The following is a 20,327-nucleotide window of genomic DNA, read 5'->3' as shown; positions in this document are numbered from 1 at the left end:
TACTCAGACCCCCCCCCCCCCCCCCCCCCTACTCCTCCTCCTCCTCCTCCTCCTCCTCCTCCCACGCACACACACACTCATGCAGGCAGGCAGGCAGGCAGCAACACAGCATGGGTGGACTGACTTGATTATACAAGCGGTGCAGCTCAATCTGCTGCACCAAAAAAGGAAACACGAAAAGAATATAAAAGGCTTATTTGCCCATGTTGTATAAGCGTGTTTCATCTTCCCACTCTCGCCCCCCCCCCCCACACGCCCACGCGGGTTCGAGCCAATAGCTGGAGCCAGGCCTTTTCTATATCTCGCGCCACCAACGTCTCCGTGCGAGGGAATATTGCAGCGGAGGTCTTTTTCATAATCTCTTTCCTCTACACCCACACGCGAGAGGGTGAGATGGAGAAGGGGCTAAAAAGAAAATGAAGAGATGAGGTGAGGGGGAGGGGGCGAAGAGAGAAAGAGAGAAAGAGAGAGAGAGAGCCTGTAACTCAGTTACTATAACAACTAACTCCCTATACCTGTCAATCAGATCTATTTCGGGAATGGCACTTCTGTGTGGGGGGGGGGGGGGGGGGGGAGAAAAAGCGCAGAAAAATGTGCGCATCGGGGGCCAGAAGGTTGCTGCGTCGAGGCGAAATGATCAGCCACACGTCACATCCTGGCAGCTCGGGGGGGAAAAAAACCTGCAACCCTGATCAAACCAACGTGAAAATGAGATTTCAGCACTTTAAAAGGTGAAAAGCACGACTTCACATTTTTACAGCACAAAGGATTTTTTTTTTATTCTCATCTCTCTTATACAATTAGATACACACACAGACGCGCACGCGCACGTGCTCACACAAACACAATTATAAGACCGCGAACAGAACAATATTTGAAGAAAACATATTGGAATCTGCAACGAGACTGCAGAGCGGGGAGGGGCACCTAAAAAAATGGGCCCGGTCTAAAAAAAAGGGTGAAAGATGGGCCAGATAAGACGGAAGACTTTTTGTCCAAATGGGTTCCAATGCTAATTGCGCGCAAACTGACAGTTTTTTGTTTCAGCTGAATGGGGGGGGGGGGTTATTAGGGATGTTCGGGGTGTTCCACTCTCACCGGGTCACACGTCGCGTTTAAATACGGCAGATTCTGACGAGCCATGACGTAATCTCGTACGTTGGGGAGCATGGAGACCACGCAGCAGCCCAGGGCGCTGCGGGGGGTCCCCATGGGGGCGACCTTTGACCACTTATTCGTGACCGAGTCGTAAAACTCGGCGAAATTGATGGTGGAGATGGAGTGGAAGCCCCCGGTGACAAATATTTTGTTGTCGATCAGACCGATTCCGAAGTTGCTGCGTGGGTTCTGCATGGGCGGCGCCGCGGCCCAGGCGTTGGTCTCTGAGCTGTAGGCTTCCACGTTGGTCAAACGCACGTTGCCATCGAAACCACCGACCTATTGAAAAACAAACAACAAAAAGAAAGTGCTGTCAGTTTTGTGTGGAAAAGAAATAATCCATTCATTAAGTAGAAAAGTAGAACACACAATACAATGTGTTACAAATGAAGATTCTTATTCTATTCCAGAAGGCAAGTACAACCTGACGGACTATTATAGCTTCGGGTGCGTTTCATTTACTCACCGCGAAGATCTTGTCCGCGTACACAACGATGCTGAATCCGCTGCGCTGGCACGTCATCGGCGTGAACACCGTCCAGTGGTTGCTCCTCGGGCTGTAATATTCACACGTGAAGAGGCAGTGGCTCCCGTTAAAGCCGCCGCAGATATAGACCTGGTGAGAGAGAGAGAGAGGGGAGTTAATAATGGTTATAATGAAGTTATAATAACAATAACGTCACTAAGCATGTTACAATGAAGGTTATAATGAAGTTATAATAATAATAACTTCACTCCGCATGTTATAATGAAGGTTATAATGAAGTTATAATAACAATAACGTCACTAAGCATGTTATAATGAAGGTTATAATGAAGGTTATAATAACAATAACTTTACTAAGCATGTTATAATGAAGGTTATAATAAAGTTATAATAATAATAACTTCACTCCGCATGTTATAATGAAGGTTATAATGAAGTTATAATAACAATAACGTCACTAAGCATGTTACAATGAAGGTTATAATGAAGTTATAATAATAATAACTTCACTCCGCATGTTATAATGAAGGTTATAATAAAGTTATAATAATAATAACTTCACTACGCATGTTATAATGAAGGTTATAATGAAGTTATAAGAACAATAACTTCACTACGCATGTTATAATGATGGTTATAATGAAGTTATAAGAACAATAACTTCACTACGCATGCTTTCACTCACCCGCTCTCTGTACGACGCACAGCTGGCATCGCTTCTGTGCTCGTGCATGGACTCGATGTAGCTCCACTGGTTGCTCTCCGGCTTGTAGCGCTCCGCGCACTTGAGTCTCTGCGACCCGTCGCGGCCTCCGACCCCGTAGATGTGGCCACCCAGCAGGGCAGCGCTGACGTAACAGCGGCGGCGGTTCATGGGGGCCGCTTCGTGCCACGAGCGGTCCGCCAAATCGAACCTGCGCACGGTGTTGGTGGAGTCCTGCTGGCTGTAGCCCCCGATGCAGTAGATGGACCCGTCGTAGAGGACGGTGCCGTGATAGGCCCTCGCGTGCTCCCGCTCGTCCGTCACGTCGAGCCACTGGTTTGTGTTGATGTCGTACGTCTCGATGGCGTTGACGGGATTGAGGTTGCTCCAGCCGCCGATGGCGAAGAGGACGTCTTTGGGGAGGCGAGGGCGAGCGATGACGTTGGAGCAGAAAGCCGACGGGATTTTACAAGCCGTGATGAGATGCTTCATGCGCATCGCGCCCCGGACCATCTCGTGGCACTCTGGGTTGCTCCTCACTCCCGGGCTGGACAGAACAGAATAGAGGAACTCCACGGTGGTCAAGGCCAGTCGAACCTGCAGAGAAGAAGAACATATGATGAAGCTGCAGTCGTAAATTAACTGATAATCAATGATAGAGGCTATAACTATAAATTAAAAAAGCATTTTTAATATCCCAGTTTTAGACAAAGTAAGGGTACTAGCAATCTGCAATTTGAGGCATTTTGAAAGTACATAAAGTGGTAGTTTGATTATTGCTGCTTCGAGATGACAATGTACGTCTTTACGTACCTTTGACAAGAGCAAAGGAAAGTGTCCTTTTCTTTCTGCCGGTGCATGAGCAAGCCACTTCAGGACGGCATCGTACGCCGACGTCTCCTTGATCACGCTCAGCTCGTCGCTGTTGAGAACGTAAGCGAGTTCCTCCGCCGAAAGCTGGAGAAACTCCTCGGTGGAAACGACCTCGTTGAAATTGTACATTATGTAGAGGCAGGCCTTGGCCCTCAACAGGGGACAGAAGCAGGTGTTCGTCAACTGCCAGATGCCAACGCAGTTCTCGCTGGCGAGCCTGTCCTCCAGAAAGCTGCAGCAGGCGTGCACGACCCTGGTGACGTTGAGCTGGTCGGCAGTCTGGACGAGCCCCTGGACGTTCTCCTCCGTCACATTCACGGTCCCCTTGTATGCAAAGTCAATGATGAGACGCATCATGTCCACAGGCAGGTTGGATAACTCGAACACGCCGTCTTGCGCCGCGTGGTGCGTAAAAAGAGCCCTGTAAACCGAAAACAGACAACAAGGCTTATTCAAATTGAAGTGTCCCCCAGCATGCATGCTTCCTGTTTTGAGAATATTGTAACGTCTTTAGGATGCTAAGAACTTTCACACAACTTTCCAACAGTATATTAAACTCAAAATGTGTTTCAGAGTGAAAGTGACTGAAACTGTTCACCAATAATGAGTCAAAAGGTTATAATACGGTAAATTACTATTTATTTACATTGGCTTGGTTAAGGATGGATGAAGATATGACTCACCTAAAATAGGGACTGCAGTTACTGAGGACAATCCTGTGGACATGGAAATCAACACCCTCGACTCTGAGGACTGCGTCACAGAAGAGCCTTGGAGTCGTGTAATCTTGATTTTCGTAGTCCGACATTTTTGGTTTACCACTTTTTCACAAAAGTAATTTTGTTGGGAATTTCTCAAACCCTTATAGAGCTTATATAGAGCGAGGGCAACCCTTTAAAGTAAAGCCTTTCAAGTAAGATGAAAGCGAGTTATAACAGAGCACTCCTTTGAACATCAAAGCCATCAAGCTATGACAATGTGTACAGTGACTATTGTGCTACGCTTTGAAGTAAAGGCAGGAAGTGGGTGGGTGCAAAAACCTGGAGTTTTTATTAAACCGCTACTAATGTTCGGTTGTTTATCACTTATTTATAATCAGTAAATGCTTCATTTGTTCACCGTTTAAACTTTGTTCATAATTCTCGACCATTTTACCGTCAGCATCAGTTTGTAGGTCAACTAGAAAAGCGTAGACCTCCGCCTAACAACTCATCCCCCCCCTCCTAATTGGATTTACACCTCCCACATGGTGATCCGGATCATCACCAAAAGGTTCCAAACTGTTTTTGGTATCTTTATACACCAAACCATGAAAAGTAAAAGTGAATCGGAGCTGATTTTTGAACCCGTAAAGGGAGTTTCCAATGTTACAATTACTCCATTCTGGATCCGATCCGGATGAGATTTGGTGGTGAGACAGAGATCCCTATCCTACATGACTGTCAAATTCCATAAACATCGGTCAATAATCAACAATAAATAACCTCCACCTCCACTTCAACCATTTCAACCAAACTAATTCCCTACAGATATTTTGGTTTTTAATTTACACGCACCTCCTGGCAGATTGAGCGGCTCTTAGGCTACGAGTTCTTCTATAGTTCAGGGGATTCACGTGAGAGAGTCTCATTTCTAATCAGCTGCTTCTGTGTAACTGTCAAAAATCATATCAGAGAACATTCGATTCAGCTCCAGTGTGGACAAACACGGGGAGGAGGGGGAGATAGAGGGAGGGTGGGGAAGTAAGAAGAGCGCGAGCACCAATATGGCTCGAGTGCCGAGTTTGGGGGCCATTAGGCAGAAGGTAATTAATACCTGTCACCGCAGTGCTCTGTTCGCCGCCTTTATTCTGTTTCAGACCAATTAAAATATGACACTCCTCCAGTTGAGAACGTCTTGTTAAAATTAAGCGCCTCAGACACAGAGACACCTTTGATAAACACATTCAGAGCTACAATTGGCTTTGGCAGGGGGGGGGGGGGGCATGCTGCAAAGATAGAAGGAGTAGGAGTGTGTGTGTGTGCGTGTGGCTTCCAGTAAGAGATGTGAACTCCTAAATCTGATTAAAAGTATGTGTCCTGAATTGTGTTTCACTCCAGAACACACACAGATACACGAAGCGGGATTTGATGTGATGTAATGAGACGTTAATAGACCGAGCCACGCCGTCCGCTTGCCAACCATTCAGCAAGGACGGACAAATGGTAAGCAAAAAAACAGACGAGCTGGGGAGGGAGGGGGGATGGAGAGAGCAGCTGATGGTATAAAAAGACAGGTGGTATTACGAAAAAAGCTTTAGGAGCGAAGGAAAATATGAGGGAGTCTGACTGGGAGGACAACAAAGGATGGGAGAGCGCTTTGGGAACTTGAAGTGAAATATGGTATTTTTTTTTATGAGTTGATGAGAGGAACTCAAGAAGACAGACTCGATGGAAAGAAGAGAGCGGAAAAACGTGGAGTGATGGATGCAGGCAAGGGACCAGCAGCTCTCTGCCAACATCTTCATGCATCCTTCCAGACATCAAACTGTGCTGCCATCTGCCTTCCCTGCCACACACACACACACACACACACACACACACACAAGGGGAGATTTGTGAAATCATTAGCGTCTCCTGACACTGAATAAATATCTGGGGATGAAATCTGTCTGAGGAGAAATCACCTGCGGGAAAATGTGATTGGATGAGATCACAACCTCTGCGGAGCGTAATTTGCATGTCATCCAAACGGGACGCTCCGGAGGTCAAAAAAGCACAACTCACTCGCTGATTGGCTGAAATGAGCGTCAATAAGCAAGCAAAGCGCCGCTCCCTATGAATTACAGGGCTGCTGCCCTCCTCTGGCTGCTTTACAGACTGCCCCCCCACAGTTTGACTGAAAACAGGAACATCAAACAACTTCAAGACGAATTACCGGCTGGCAAGTTGCTTTTAATCACAGTAAAGCTGAGGAATAAAAGTCAACACAGAGCACAGAGTGTCTCGGATAGCCACAGAGTCTTATCTACACATATAGTTCTAGAATAGAATCACTTCTCCCCTGCTTGGAAAACCTACGATTGTAATATAGACACACATGCCAGCGCTCCTCGGGTGAGAAAGAAGAGAAAAGGGGACAAGAGAAAGAGAACAGTCGCCATATACATTAGAAAACCTCCAGGCTATACGTTTTTATAGGTTTATACATCAGTGAGGCATCGGTATTCATTACAAAAATAGGAATATAGCTGAAGTACTGCGTGTTGACTGGGTGGGAGGGGGAGGGGGAGATGAGGAATGCGGGTGTGCTCCCCCCCCCCCCATCGGTGGTGGGATTAGCAGTGGCCACCAGTCCCAGTCAGCTACCAATGGAAACCGGTGCAGATTTAAATTAAATCGGAAAACAAATTAGAAAACCGCCGCCTAAAAGATAACTGAACGAGCAAAGATGAAAAGTGCCGAGTCCAGAGGATTTAAGATAGAAAAAACGATGAAGCGGCAGAGTAACTAGGAGGTTTGAGAGAGTAGTGCAAAGGTCTCCGGTCACTCGGCTGTTAGCGAGAGAAAACTAAAGGTGAGCAGGGGGGGGGGGGGCTAACGTAGATGAAGTGTTATTGCTGGGGTATTTTTTTTTAACTTTTATTTGGTGTTAACTAGTGAGAAGGTAGACGAGTGGAACGGAGAGCAGCTATTGCTGAGGGTGGTACTGCTGCTGCTGAGGGGGCTGCGGGGGGTAGCCGGGGTACGGCTGTCCGGCGGGGGGGGTCCCCGGGTAGCCTTGCTGTCCCGGAGTCGCCTGGTAGGGCACGTAGGACACGTTGGGCATGTTGAACTGGTTGTAAGCGTAGGGGCTGTAGCCCATGGGCATCTGGTAGTACCTGAAAGCACAACGGAGACGAGGGTTAGCGTGACTCGCGTGTCTGCAACAGGATAGCTTAGCATAGCTAGCCCTCTTCACAGAGTAGCACAGAGACGAGGGTTAGCGTGACTCGCGTGTCTGCAACAGGATAGCTTAGCATAGCTAGCCCTCTTCACAGAGTAGCACAGAGACGAGGGTTAGCGTGACTCGCGTGTCTGCAACAGGATAGCTTAGCATAGCTAGCCCTCTTCACAGAGTAGCACAGAGACGAGGGTTAGCGTGACTTTCATGGAGATAAAAGCGTCTCCGTTTATGTTGCGATGGGAGAACTCACCCTGGATAGCCCTGGTAGCTGGGGTAAGGGGGCCCCTGGGCCTGGGAGGGCGGGGCCATGGGCGGTGGGATGCCGGGGCCAGTGGGAGGACCGGTCGGTGCTGCGGTGGAAGCCGCCTGAGGGACGACGGTGGGTGGGGGAGGCCTGGCTGGGGGCTGGGGCTTCGCCTGGAGCTGCCCAGGGGCCTGTGGTGGCTGCTGGGAAGAGTCAGAGACGCCACACAGATAAAACAACAACAACAGCCGCCTCGTAACCGCTGCAACCGTTTTGAATGTCGGCTCTTACAAAGACAGTTCTAGGCGCAGGCATGGGGCCGCCGGAGGGGGCCGCCGGGGTGCTCTGATAGGCCGGGACGTTGAAGGATGGGGCGCTGGGTTCCCGGGCGATGCTCTGCTGCAGCTCCCTAAAACAAGAACGACAATGTCTCCCTCATAGTCCGGCAGCGATCACCCCGAACCCGGACACACGTTACGGAGCAACAGGAAGCGTGAGCGTCGTTCAGAGAGAAAGAAACAGGAAATGACATACTTCAGGTGCTCGTCCCGCTCCGTTTTGCGAGCAAACACGATGTCACTGCACTTGTTCTGGAACTTGAGCAGGATTTCCGTCAAGTCGTTGTAGAACTGAGGAGGGAGAAGCAAAAAAAAACAAAAACTAACTGGCTTGCAAACCCAAAAGAAATAAAAGGTTTTTGTGCATTAACGTGGGACGGTTTATTTCTGCGTACTTTAGTGCCTTCCCGCAGGTTGCTGGTGATCTCGACGTAGCTGTCGTGAGCCGACGCCAGCTTCTTCAGCACCTCCTCCCTCTGGTTGGCCTCCGTGTTGGACTGTTTCAGGTTGCTGAACTCCTGGTAGGACGTCTGAGAGAAGACCGCAGGGTGAAAAGGTCCGTCTCAACACTTCTGAAACATCTCCCCGAGGCCGTGCGCGTCTGTGTACCTGAATGTTTCCCAGCAGCTCCTCCTGTGTGCGAACGCTGGCCTGGACCTTCTGGTTGTAAGAACCGTACAGCTGATCGAGCTGGCCGACCGACAGCTGCTCCTCATTGATGGACCCGTCCTGGCCGAGCGCCGTCAGGAAGGTGATGGACATGTCAAAGGTCACGCCTTTGATCTCTGCCTCCAGGGTCTCCCTCTCCTTCTTAACCTCATCCAGCTGGGCCAGCAGGGAGCGAAGCACAGTCACTACCTGGGTGGAGGCAGGGAAGACGGCCAAATGAGGGCAGTATCTAGTTTTGTTTTAGCATGAACGCAGTGAAGCTGTAAGACATACACTTGTTAAGTTATTAGAGTACCCCCCCCCCCTCCCAAGTGAAACAAAATGCCAAGTCAGCAAGCAGAATGAAAAATGGCGCTGCTGTGGGGACGAGGGGCAGGACTACAAAGCACACAGCGTCCACCGGGTGTTTCTGTGTGGCAGGAGTCGATGCGTCTTTACGGCCAGAAGGACAAACCTCGCTGCCCTGCAGAGTCTTGATGGGGTTGGCGGAGGGAATGGCGGCGTTGAGCTCGTTCTCCGGTTTGCACAGCAGGGCGATCATCTCGCAGTGCGCGTTGTAGCGGTCCTGTACGACCCGGTCCGCCTGAACCGCCTTGTCCAAGATGCTGCGGAAATTATCTCCCTCTGGGGGAGAGGAGAGAGGGAAGCAGGCGAGGTTAGAGGGGGGGGGGGGGGACCGAGGAGGGGGGGGGGGGTTACAGTGTGCGTACCTGTACGAAGGGGCTTATAAAGGTCACCGGAGGGGGTTCGGTTCCACCGCTGGTTGAACTTGGTTCTCAGCTCGTTGTCCGTCGTCTCTTCATCATTCAGCATCTTGAGGGCCTGAAGACAATGAAACACGCCTTTAATTTATTCGTTCAGGAAGTTGTTTCGTCAAAAAAAAAAAAAGAAAATCTGTAAGTTCTCAGAACTTAAAAATATATTAAAGATTGCATTTAATAATGAATCAGTTGTTTCAGCAGCGCTTTCATGCGTTCTAAATAAAATAAAAATAAAAATCAGAATTAAGAGTTTAAACTTTACTTTCCTCTTTCTTTCCACTTTAAAATAAGAATCGGGACATTTTACTGCAGAAGCTTTAACTGCCAACACACTTGGAAGCAGTGTGTGTTTTATGTTTTAGTCCCGTCTGTTTTTTGTTTTTTTTGTCAATAAGATGTCTAAAAATGGGATTGGCTGAAGCTGGAACACGAACACACACACACACACACACACTGTTCTTGGCCCAAAGATCAGTGGATTAAGATTTCAGTGATGATCCCGATCTGGGATTTCTGCCATTGGGGACGATCGTGATTTTATTTTAGCATTCTGGTAATGGCGGTCGGAATGTGCAACGCTCAGGAAGTCCGAATGAGCTGCCAAACAACATTTGATTCGTACTCTTTGTAAAGACGTTTACGGGATCTACGCTGTCCACTAAAGCCCCCCGTTCAAAGCGTTTCTGCGCGTCTGACCTCGTCTAGGATCTCTCTGTTGCGGGTCAGGAACTCAGGCAAGTCTCTGATGAGCTGCTCGATGCTCTGCAGGCCGCCCTGCTGCACGATGGACCGCGCCTTCTCAGCAATGGATTGTGGGATGGAGTCTCCTGACAGATCCTCCAGAGCAGCTGGCAGATTGAGGGATGCCAGCACCCTGTTGGGGAGTTACACATAATCCATCAGTTATTAAGGTTCCCCAAACATCTATTTGTGCTCCTTCAAAAAAAAACAACAACATGCAAGTCACCCAAAAAAACATTTTGATGTGATGTAAGTGCTCGCTGCAGTCATTTAAACGCAGATAAACAATATGCGTCAATTATTTAGAGCACTAAAAACGAGTGCTTGCATTGATGTTTTAACGGCACCAGCATTATGTTTTACATTTTTAATAAAGGCATCGTCGCACTTTACGGGGATGTTCTGCGTTTCCCTCGCACAGTTAAAGGCGCAGAGAGGAACGCCATACAGACCCGTTGCAGAGGTTGGTGGCCTCCCTCATGGTTCCCACCAGTCTGTTAACCGTCTCGGCCTTCCTCTGGTTGTACGTGCTCATGGACTGCTGCACCATCAAGGGGACCATCTTCTCAAACAAATCTGAAAAGGAAGGAATGACGAACCGGTTTTAAATCGGGAGAAAAGTGCCGTCAGGATTTAAGGATGAGCTGAGGGCTCAATTTAAAATAACGGTAGCTGCAGCTGAGTTTTACTGCTCCGGAGTTATCTGGGACATGAAAGCGTGCCGAGTGCCTTCACCTGTGAATTTCTGGCTGATTGGATACGTGATGGCGGTGCCTTTGACCACCGCTGCTTTGCCGATGTGTTCCAGATCCTTGATCTCAGGCACGCGGTCGTGGTAAATAAAGTCGTTGTCCTTTTTGGCGGCGGTGAGAAAACGGTTAATCTTGTCATTCAGATCCTTAACGCTCACATATTCATCATAATGGGATGCCACTTTCTTCACCAGCTCTGCCGAGTGCTGGAGGGATGAGACGAAACCAGAAAGGAGGTGTTGGGGGGGAGAACCAAGATCAATTATTTTACGAATGCTCTGCTATTTTTAGGAACTCCCAGGAAGGTGTGTCTAATATCAGTCCAGATTTTTGAAGTTTATATAACGTCACCAGCCTTCTGGCTTGGTCGTTGTGTTTCAGAGCCAACAATACCAAGTATGCAGAAAGAACGTTTTTAAACATCCACAATTTGCCATCTTCAGTGCCAACATAAAAACCAGTGGCACGAGGACTGATCCTTGTGGAGCTCCAAAGGGATCAATTCTGTGCACATTCCGCCTCGACATTAAATATTTTGATCAACAGAGTGAAAGGCAGCAGTGACATCAAACAATACTGTGAGATAATGAAGTATTTATAAAACTTAAAAGTCATATGAAAGCCGCGTACCTGCAGGCGAGCAATTTCCTCCCCAAAGCGCTTCTTCTGCTTGGCCAGGACACTCTGGTGCAGCTCGGCGTTGGCCTGCATGATGCAGTGCTTAGCCGCCAGCACCGAAAGCACTTCCTGAAAATAAAAATACTGACCAGGGAGAGGCAACCACAGAGCAACACGCAGGCACGCAAACATATATATATATATGCAAAACACGCACACAACAGTGGAAAGGCAAGCCACAAAATGGCAGACGCACGACAGCGGGGTCAAATCACAGATGGCGAATAACGTACGGGGGGACAAGCAATCAGAGGTGTGCAAACAACACGGGCGTGCAAACACAAGCAGTGCCGACGCCACCACCAACGGAGGATGCAGAAAGAAAGGAAGACAACGAGAGAGAGAACAGAACAGGCCGTGAGTGTTTTAACCTTTCAGCCAAAGCCGCCGCACCTTCATCAAAAGTCCCATTAGCCGTGTGTGAGCCGCGTGCTTGTGAAAGAGAGAGCGACTACGACAGTGATTGGGTCCGATTCATACATGACTTATAGATAGATTTTCCTGCTTCCAAACAGACTGAAGGTCTGAAGTTCATGTGAATAGAGATGCCGTCACCGAGGAGAAATGCGCCGCCGCTTCAGCTTCATGCTTCTAAACGAGTCTCACATGTTTCTGGTCACGAAGCGGCGCGTTCATTTAGCGCAGCAGAGTTAATCGTGGACCGTCGGAGGGAGGGAATTGAGGAGTGGCGTAAATTGTTAACACGACGCTCGCATTCCAGTCATCTTTGTTTTGAGCGACTGATATTATGGCCGAGGAGTGGCTTGTGGCCGAGCATATTTCATAAGGACGAGAAAAGTCATTTGACCCGAGCGACTTTCGGTTATTTGCCGACTGAAATGTGAACGTCAGCTGTTCTGAGACGCACGGTATTGATTAATTAAAGCCGCCAACGGGGCTAACTGCAGCATCTCAACCTTCAAAACGAAGTTCACGTTGAACATTCAAAGCCCTGTGAACGTTAAACTTACCTGACATTTTGTAAATTCATATCTGTACTTGAATTGATCGATAATCTGCCGACTCTACCATCGATGCATTTTTGGTTCATCCTGGTGTAATAAAGTTGTTTTGTGCGTTTCAGATGGAGGGTTTGACAATTATTATTTCAGCTGCTTGTATTTAGTTAGTCGGATTAATCGCGTCGCACTGCAGCTCGGTAGTAACCAAGCGACCAATCAGAGTGAAGACGGGATGGAGACAGGCCAATGAGAACAGAAGCAGCGACTGGACAGTCCCAAACCAAAACTTCTAATATTCCGGAAATACACACACATACAAAATTATACACACAGTTAAAACAGGCAGTACACACACATCGCGCCACACAGAATCAAACGCTGTATGCACCCCCCCCCCCCCCCCACACGTCTAACCGTCCATGTTTGTCCCCGTCTTTTCCCCAAACGCAGCACCGGTTTTCGTTCAGTGTGTAACTGGATGCATGCCCTTCACATACCTTGGGAAGGTTGTCTTTGTACTGGCACTGCTTGTACGCGTCGCCGTAGTAATCCGCTGCCTGATTGGCCAGCTTTGCAATGACGGCATCTTTCATCCTATCTACAGGGGCGAGCGAGATACGTTAATGAGTCCACAGCGAGACGCAACGCAGCCAAGAGAAACTCACATTGTTGAAAACCAAACAGAATAAAACCCCTTCCAATTGGAAAATGTAGTTCTAGTTGCTTTGTAGAACTCATTTAACTCGCTTAATTATTGCGATAAACAACTCGGAGCAGAGGTTTATTGTGTGATCTGGATTAAAAAAAAAAGCTCCTGCCCTGCCGTCGCTAGAAATGAGTCTTCAGGCTAAACAGACAACGGGAATTTATTAAAAGTCACACGAGGTGCAGCCGCGCTGGTTTCCATATGTCTGGGTGAGCAGCAGCTCTGCAAACAACAGTGCCCATAATCTTATTCAATGCATTACTGGGATCAAAGCAGCAGCCCACGTCTAGAAGGGTAATAAAATGTGAGACCGCCACTCAAACTCGGATTGTGCGCCTCCCTATTCTGGCAGCACAGGAATAGAGATAATTGTGTCCTTGTCGGCCTTTTGGTACCTGAGGTGGCTTTGAGGAATATGACCTCCTGGGCTTGGGCCAGCATGATGATGCTCAAGGTACCGACAGTTTCAGGAGAGATGTCCATGGTGGGCTCCCTGTTCAGTGATGTCAGCACCGTGTCCTTGATGTGGCCGAAGGCTCCACTGGCCAGCTGGGTAGGGAGACAGAAAGACTCAAACTAACGAGGCGCTGCTGCCAACGCTGTATTTCACACACAGCCCGATTCATCTGAACTTCATCCCGAGACGTCTACATTCCTTCAGGACCTGCAGCGCGTTCACGCCAAGGTCACGGCTCCAGTGTCAAGTATGATTTGTGAAATTTGCGAAAATCAAAAAAGAGGAAAATTATCTCATTTTGCATATCACATGCTGTAAAATGTGAAGAAATAAACGCGGGGTCTAACGTATGGACGTCTGAGACATGAACTAGATTTATATGATGAAAACACAGTAAACTAGAAAACTTGTGTCCAAGGACACGCAGTGTGTGCTTGTGTGGAAAGACTGTAACCTTTCTCATCACACACACAATTTACAATTTACACACACACAATTTAGCAATCCTTTTTGAAAAGGAAGTGCACGGAGCACGCCCGCCATCGCAGCTGACTAACAGCAGGATGACATGAAAAGCGCACGAGTTCAAACATGTCTAAACATGCTCAATTAGGCAAAATGATGAGCGTCACAGCTTGAGGGCCCTGAGACATCGGCGACCTCATGTACCCCCCCCTATGGTGGGGGCATTAAACCATCTCGGTGGTAGTGATTTTATTTTTATCTCAAAACATTTGAGAAGACGACTGGACCCGTAACCGTCGGCCCAGCCTCTAAAGACGAGCCCGTTTGCTTCACAGATGCCGTGCAGCCTCCTCTACGGTAATTTAATCCGTAGTTCACGCTATCTTACTGTTTAACTGTGAGGCGGCGCACCCACCTGGTAGAACTTGGCTGCGTTCTTCAGTCCCTCTTCGTTGTCCAGGTTCTGTTCTGAGGCGATCTGACTGGCAAGCGCCGCGGCGTTGAACAACACGCACGTCTTCTCGTAGCCCAAACTGGCTAAAGCTGCACGAAACACGCACAATAAGCAAGAGAATCTTTGACAGCCCGCTGCTTGTTGTCAGCTTGATGAGAGTTTTCTTTTCACAGAACAAGCCGAACGACAAAACAACGGACTTTATCGACAGATAACGTGAAATCTATCCATCGATATGGGTATCTAAGGAACGCAAAGACTTGAGTCAAGAAGCAGAAAGCTGCAGTCACATTTGTATTTGTTATTTATAAGTGTGTCTATCTGCATACTAATGTGTTTACTCACCCGAGGCACTTATTTCTCTGCCTATACTATATTATTTTTTACTTTAAATCCTTTTGCCTCGCTGCAGCTGACTGCATCTGTCGGGGCTCTCGGTTGCACGGTCAGATATTCTTAGACCGATGCAAACAGAGTTAATTATTGGTTGCGCTTACCGAGCTTGACCGAGCTACCAAACAGCGATCCTTTATCGAAGGCGTCCTTCCATGTGAAAGTCAAGCAGAGCTGTTGAAACACAGACACCGTTTGTGCTCAAGTCGCTCCGTTTAGGGAATAATCAACAGTCACGTGCGCTGAAAAATCAGCTACCTGATTTTCAGAGAAGGGAAACTTGGGCTCGACGGCACACAGCTGATCATAGTATCTAGAGAGAGAGAGAGAGAGAAACGCCAGGATCAAACCCATGTCTACATATGTGTGTAAACACACAGAAATAGTCGTTTCCTGCTCCATAAAACACATGAGAGAAGCAAGAGTTAACATCAAAGCCTTCGATGAACTCACCAAACCTCAAATAATCAGTAATATCAATCAAATCAGGCACGTAGATTTAGACGCTACGGAAATGGAGAGTCTAAATGTAATTTGTCCTCATTTTATGGTGTTGCGTTGTTCTTTTGATGAAGCTACCATCATTCTATTAGATAAACTTGATTAAGACTTATTTTATGTTCTTTAAGCGTAAACATGAACATCATTCAAGTTGATTTTCGGGACTGATTGCAGCAATGAAGTAAAACAATATGGCGGCGTATCCGAGCGACCACCTCAGTCCTGTCGGCTTACCGTTTCAGGAACAGTAGTTAAACAATAACTCAGCCTAGCAGCTAGTCTGCGCCGCACCAGGTTAGTTCCCCCAGCATGAGGTTACCATAGTAACTGAGCTTAAACTATGTTGAACTTGCTTTAAGGAACCAAATCTGGTGAAAATGAGTCAGACCTGGTATAAAGCGGTCTTATTTCAGAATTTTGTTCTGTGGCAGTGAAATCTTTGTTTAATGAAAGTGATTTTAAATAAGAGAATAAGAAATTCTGAAAAATATGAGTAAATAATAACTGAGAAAAACGTATGTGAAGGGGGATGTTATTATGACATAGCTATAGATCCGAGGAAGCTCCGCTACCGAAGAGAAACGTCACAATGAGTCAGGAAAAAAACTTGTGATTACTCCGTCACACGTTGAGTGACAGCTCTTCATTAAATATCTGTGCCAGTGATGAATAGTTTATTATTAGGAATGTCTAAATACAGACTTTTGTCAGGGAATCCCTATTACCAGGTCATCCATACTACTTTCCCAGTCGAGAAAGACTGGAGTGTAAATCTACATAAAGGAGAAGGAGACAGGTGCGCAGCGGAAAGCCGAGATGAGGCGTGTCGCTCGGTTACAACGATGACATAATAGCTGTGGTAAAGGATTGGAAAGGATAGGCCCGTCGCTCCGGATACCTGGCGCATGGACGGGGGGGACACATGCAGATAGCAGAGATACGAAAATGCTTCTCACGTCATCTGGGAACCTTCGGCATCATACAACATACGCCGAAGAAAGTCTGAAGTGAGCACCGAGCCACAACTACACGCCAACTTACCGCTAAATTATGTGATGCTGTAGATTTAGAATTATTTCAAGGTTAAGCATCTGATTTATTCAGTCAAGTCTTCCACGATCGTCTCCATTTGGGCCCCATTAGCCATAATATTGGATACAGAGGAAGTTTGAACGGAACATAAATTATTTCTATCAAAATTCATCAACAAAGTGGTTTTGCAACCATTTTGTTTTGACACAGAATAAATCCTGATAAAGTCACGAGTTTGAAGATGTTTAAACTGAAACTTCCATTGTGAGTCATTAGCCATGACGTCATCACACCAAAAAACTAGAAGAGGATTAGCAATGACATGGAAATTGATGATTAGCTCGGATAAAAGGATGTTTTTCTAAATTAGGCTGACACTGAATGCAAAGCGGTGCTGGAGCTTGGTTGGTGGTTTTTAACGTGTTTTTAACTATTATTTATATTATTAGCATTTTACTGGTACGTTATTGGTTTCGGCCTGGAGAACTTTGCGTTTAAAAAGGTAAAACTAGTTAGCTCGAATGCTAAAATGAAAACAAGCAGCTTTCTTTGGGTTTTCTCTTAAGAACACAACTAGGTCAAAGTAGTGGTTGTTTTTACATTTATCAGACAGTTTCACAAGGCCACAAGTCTGTCTTGGCTCCGTAAAGAAAAGTTGCCATGGATGACGCATGAGTCAGGTATTACGGGATATCCCTGTTAGCACATTAGCTTGACTAAGTTTAGCTTCCCGGTTAGCAACTAAAAAAAGCTCCCACATCTGGGTGCGGCAGTGACTGCGCTAACACGCCGCCCACAAGAGGATTAACACGAGTTAAAGTAATAAAGTGGCCTTATCGCATTTGCGCCAAAACAAATAATAATTGTTTTACCTGAGAAGAATCTCCAGCGAGCTCTCGTGCTTGTCCAGCGGCCTCCCCACCGCGTTCTTGCGGAGCTTGTTCAACTCCTCGACGGTGCGCAGATACTCTCCCTGCTCCTCGCTTGTCGGGTATGTGGCTGTTATGAATTTCGACAAAGGTTTCACCAGATCCACTTCCGAGGTCTTCTTTAACGGGACTGAAATAAACGTCGCCATTTCGGCCCGTAAAAGCGCCGTAATTCTATCAGAGAAAACAGAGACGGCTCTTGAACAACGAACACAAACAACAGCGACCGACCCACTTCCTGGATTCTGTCAGAGAAGCGTCAGATTACGTCACGGGAAAAGGAGGCGCGCGCGCTGCGCAGACTCAGTGTGGTTTTACTGAGATGAAAGGGAGCTCGACCTTCTCGCCTCGAACACCGCCGGTTTCGACTAACCGATTAGAATAGCTCGATGGCAAATAAATTAACTGTAAATCAACGGATACATATATTTGATTTCAGACTAATAAATACGGGTAAAATATATGATATTTAATTTGTTAGGTTAAAATACTTCATGAAATTCTATTAATTTGTTATTTCATTCAGTTTGGCTTTACATGAAGTATTTTTTTTTTTGTAAATGTACACCAGATTTTACACATTATCTTTGGAAAAAAGCTATCGAATCAAAGTCAAAATGAAAACACTGGGTCTTTAAGGTATGAACTGTAATATTTAAAAGTTTAAAGACTTTTATTATTATTGTTCAATTTCTATACACATGCATGTCATTACAGTAAGATTGTATCCATTTCAGTTTGCATTGTGCTTTAATGGTGCATATTCTCACAAAAGGAAATGGCTGACCTATACGTCAATACGCAACCTGTGACATTTAAGTGTGGATACATTTCATACTGGATTATTGATCGCAGAAGTTGTTGCTAGCGATGGCTAGAGCGTAACACGGCATCCGTTCGCAATATCCACTTTGCAATGTCGCAAGAGATTTTTATTACATAGCCAATGTCTTGCAAATGACAATTATCCACACCAGAGAAAGTTATGAAATCATTTATTCCCAGCACGTGGTTGTGTACATCTCCGACATACGGTACTGTGCACACGAGAAGCATCATAATTGACATTACACTGTAAATGAATGGTGTCACATTCGCACACTCAGTCATACGGACAGACAGACGGACAACTGGTCAGGCCTGCAGGGGAACAAAGATTCTCTCCAGTTCATCTGACATCAGACCCGCTCTGTTTAGTCATTAATTTTGCGTTGGCCAACACAGTTTTATTGTGCTGTGGTACTCGTATCCTTAGAAACACCACAAGAGCTACAGTCCTGGCTCTGGTGCGACATTCTTTTAAGCATCCAGTTCTTAAAAAAGAAAAAAAAGAAAAAGAAAATGCAGATAAGAAGTAGGTGTGGCTGTAGGACTACCGACGGACACATCGAGCTTGAGTTTTGCGAAATTTCAGTGCAGACTTGGTCTCTAACATTGGAAAAAGAGGGAGGTGTTACACACAAGAACCAAATCACACCCCTCTCCCTTCTTTCCCTCTCTCACACGCATACGCTCGTTACTAAACAGCAAGCTAAAGAGTTTCATCATTCCAAACGGAAAATGTTTGTGACAACTATTGACATAATCAAGCTTTATTTGCAAGAATAAAAAATGACACACATGCGTACACCCCCCCCCCCCCCAGTCTGGCGTCCAGAGCCGTGCGATCTGCACGCATGTCCGACATCACAAGACATCAAAAATAAACAGCGTCACCTAAACCTACAGTGCTGTGAAAAAGCATTCGCCTCTTTCCTGATTTTTTTTTTCTCTTTTTGCTTATTTGTCAAAACTATTTCAATCATCGATAGCCCCAATTTTTTTTTTTTTTTAGAAAAAAAACATTTTTCAAATCATAATTTCAGGGTGATTGACCGCATTTCATTTGAAAAGTTGAGTTCGGTTTCAGTGGCCACACCCAGGCCTGATTACTGCGAAGTGAAGTAAAAGATCTCAAAAAAGGCAACAACATGCTGCGAAATTCAAGAACAATCACTAACATCTCCAAGTTTGGAAAAGTCTAAGGGCTCTGGAACTCCAGCGAACCACGGGTGAGAGCCATTTGCCACACAGAGAAAAGAGCGGTGAGTTCGGAGTGGCTGGCTCGACAAAACTACTCACAAAAGAACCGAGGACATCGTCTAAAGCACTGCAGGCCTCACGTGCAGCAGTTTAGGTCAGTGTTCTCGACTTCACAATACAAACAGGACCGGATGACCACCCCCCCAAGACTTTTGGGGAGAATCTGTGGACTGATGAGACGAAAAAGCAACTTTTTAAGATGGCATACATCCTGTTACATCCAACGTAAAAAATTAACACAACCTTCCACGAAGACGGCATCAAACCGACTGTTAAACGCGGCGGTCGTGTCGGTCCGTGGCTGCATCGCTGCTTTGGGACCAGGCAACACGCCGAACGGACGAGGCTCTGGATTTAAATCTCACTGAGATGCCGTGGCAGGACATTAAAGAGGTTAGTTGATGCATAAAAACATCCAACGTGGCTGAATTTAAGCAGCAATGTGAAAGACTCTCTGCCAGTTACAGCAAACGCTGCCGCCAAGCGTGGCAGCAATTACCATCTCACACAGGTGAAGGTCTTTGAATTACTTTTTACCGTGATAGAATAGAATTATTTAAATCCATAGGGAGGGGGGGGGGGAAATACTTCTTCACAGCAGTGTTATGGCGACTCCCAGGACTCAAAGGTAAGAGCAGTCGAAACACGTGATCCTCGCTTCCTGCTTCTAGCTAGATTAAAAACAGAAGAAGATGAAGATGGGTGTGGAGCAGACATGTGGAGCAGACATGACTTTGTTAGCCTACAGGCTAGGGCTGCTGGAGCTAGGCTAGCACAGCAATACGTCTCTACCAGCCTGCTGTGTGTGTTGGGCTGACCCTTATTTACATGCAAGCAAGTCCACTAAAGAAGGTTTAGTCTGCTTTCTGATCAAGTTTCTGAATCCTTCACATGACCAAGATGCACAGAGAAAATGAGGGCTTTCCTTAAATAAAGCCTGATAATCTGAAGCCCCTTTAGTCCACATTACAGCAGATAATCGGGTCGGCGCTACTGCTCCACATGCCAATCATCCGAAG

At 46.6% G+C, this 20,327-nt stretch overlaps 2 protein-coding genes across 2 annotated transcripts; both read right to left on the bottom strand.

Moving 5' to 3' along the window:
* Positions 1 to 1,068: 1,068 nt before the first annotated feature.
* Positions 1,069 to 3,592, bottom strand: LOC137903398 (kelch-like protein 10). The gene is made up of 4 exons (XM_068747550.1): positions 3,161 to 3,592; positions 2,330 to 2,944; positions 1,625 to 1,774; positions 1,069 to 1,437 (listed from the first exon to the last, which is right to left on the bottom strand). Exons 1-4 carry the CDS (start codon positions 3,575 to 3,577, stop codon positions 1,069 to 1,071), a joined length of 1,551 nt encoding a protein of 516 aa, XP_068603651.1. The 5' UTR covers positions 3,578 to 3,592.
* Positions 3,593 to 6,132: 2,540 nt separating this feature from the next.
* Positions 6,133 to 17,388, bottom strand: pdcd6ip (programmed cell death 6 interacting protein). Its single transcript, XM_068747089.1, has 18 exons — positions 17,170 to 17,388; positions 15,023 to 15,077; positions 14,869 to 14,938; positions 14,333 to 14,460; positions 13,391 to 13,544; positions 12,787 to 12,887; positions 11,280 to 11,396; positions 10,633 to 10,855; positions 10,350 to 10,473; positions 9,853 to 10,030; positions 9,106 to 9,217; positions 8,850 to 9,019; positions 8,336 to 8,584; positions 8,122 to 8,256; positions 7,923 to 8,017; positions 7,680 to 7,797; positions 7,395 to 7,579; positions 6,133 to 7,079 (listed from the first exon to the last, which is right to left on the bottom strand). The coding sequence occupies exons 1-18, from the start codon at positions 17,373 to 17,375 to the stop codon at positions 6,890 to 6,892; spliced, it is 2,610 nt and encodes an 869-aa protein (XP_068603190.1). The 5' UTR covers positions 17,376 to 17,388; the 3' UTR covers positions 6,133 to 6,889.
* Positions 17,389 to 20,327: the final 2,939 nt, after the last annotated feature.

Source organism: Brachionichthys hirsutus, chromosome 13, assembly GCF_040956055.1.
Source record: "Brachionichthys hirsutus isolate HB-005 chromosome 13, CSIRO-AGI_Bhir_v1, whole genome shotgun sequence".
Lineage (NCBI taxonomy): Eukaryota > Metazoa > Chordata > Actinopteri > Lophiiformes > Brachionichthyidae > Brachionichthys > Brachionichthys hirsutus.
This window is presented reverse-complemented; position numbering and strand designations above follow the sequence as displayed.

Bases quoted from the DNA above. Each gene is read 5' to 3' on its own strand.
- LOC137903398 (XM_068747550.1), bottom strand. From the start codon at position 3,577: ATGATGCGTCTCATCATTGACTTTGCATACAAGGGGACCGTGAATGTG. The intron at 2,945-3,160 runs GTACGTAAAGAC...TCTTCTCTGCAG, and splicing joins TTCCTTTGCTCTTGTCAAAG to GTTCGACTGGCCTTGACCAC. The intron at 1,438-1,624 runs GTGAGTAAATGA...GTTTTTCAATAG, and splicing joins ACGCGGACAAGATCTTCGCG to GTCGGTGGTTTCGATGGCAA.
- pdcd6ip (XM_068747089.1), bottom strand. From the start codon at position 17,375: ATGGCGACGTTTATTTCAGTCCCGTTAAAGAAGACCTCGGAAGTGGAT. The intron at 12,888-13,390 runs GTACCAAAAGGC...TCGCCCCTGTAG, and splicing joins ATTCCTCAAAGCCACCTCAG to ATAGGATGAAAGATGCCGTC. The intron at 9,020-9,105 runs GTACGCACACTG...CCTCTCCCCCAG, and splicing joins TTATAAGCCCCTTCGTACAG to AGGGAGATAATTTCCGCAGC.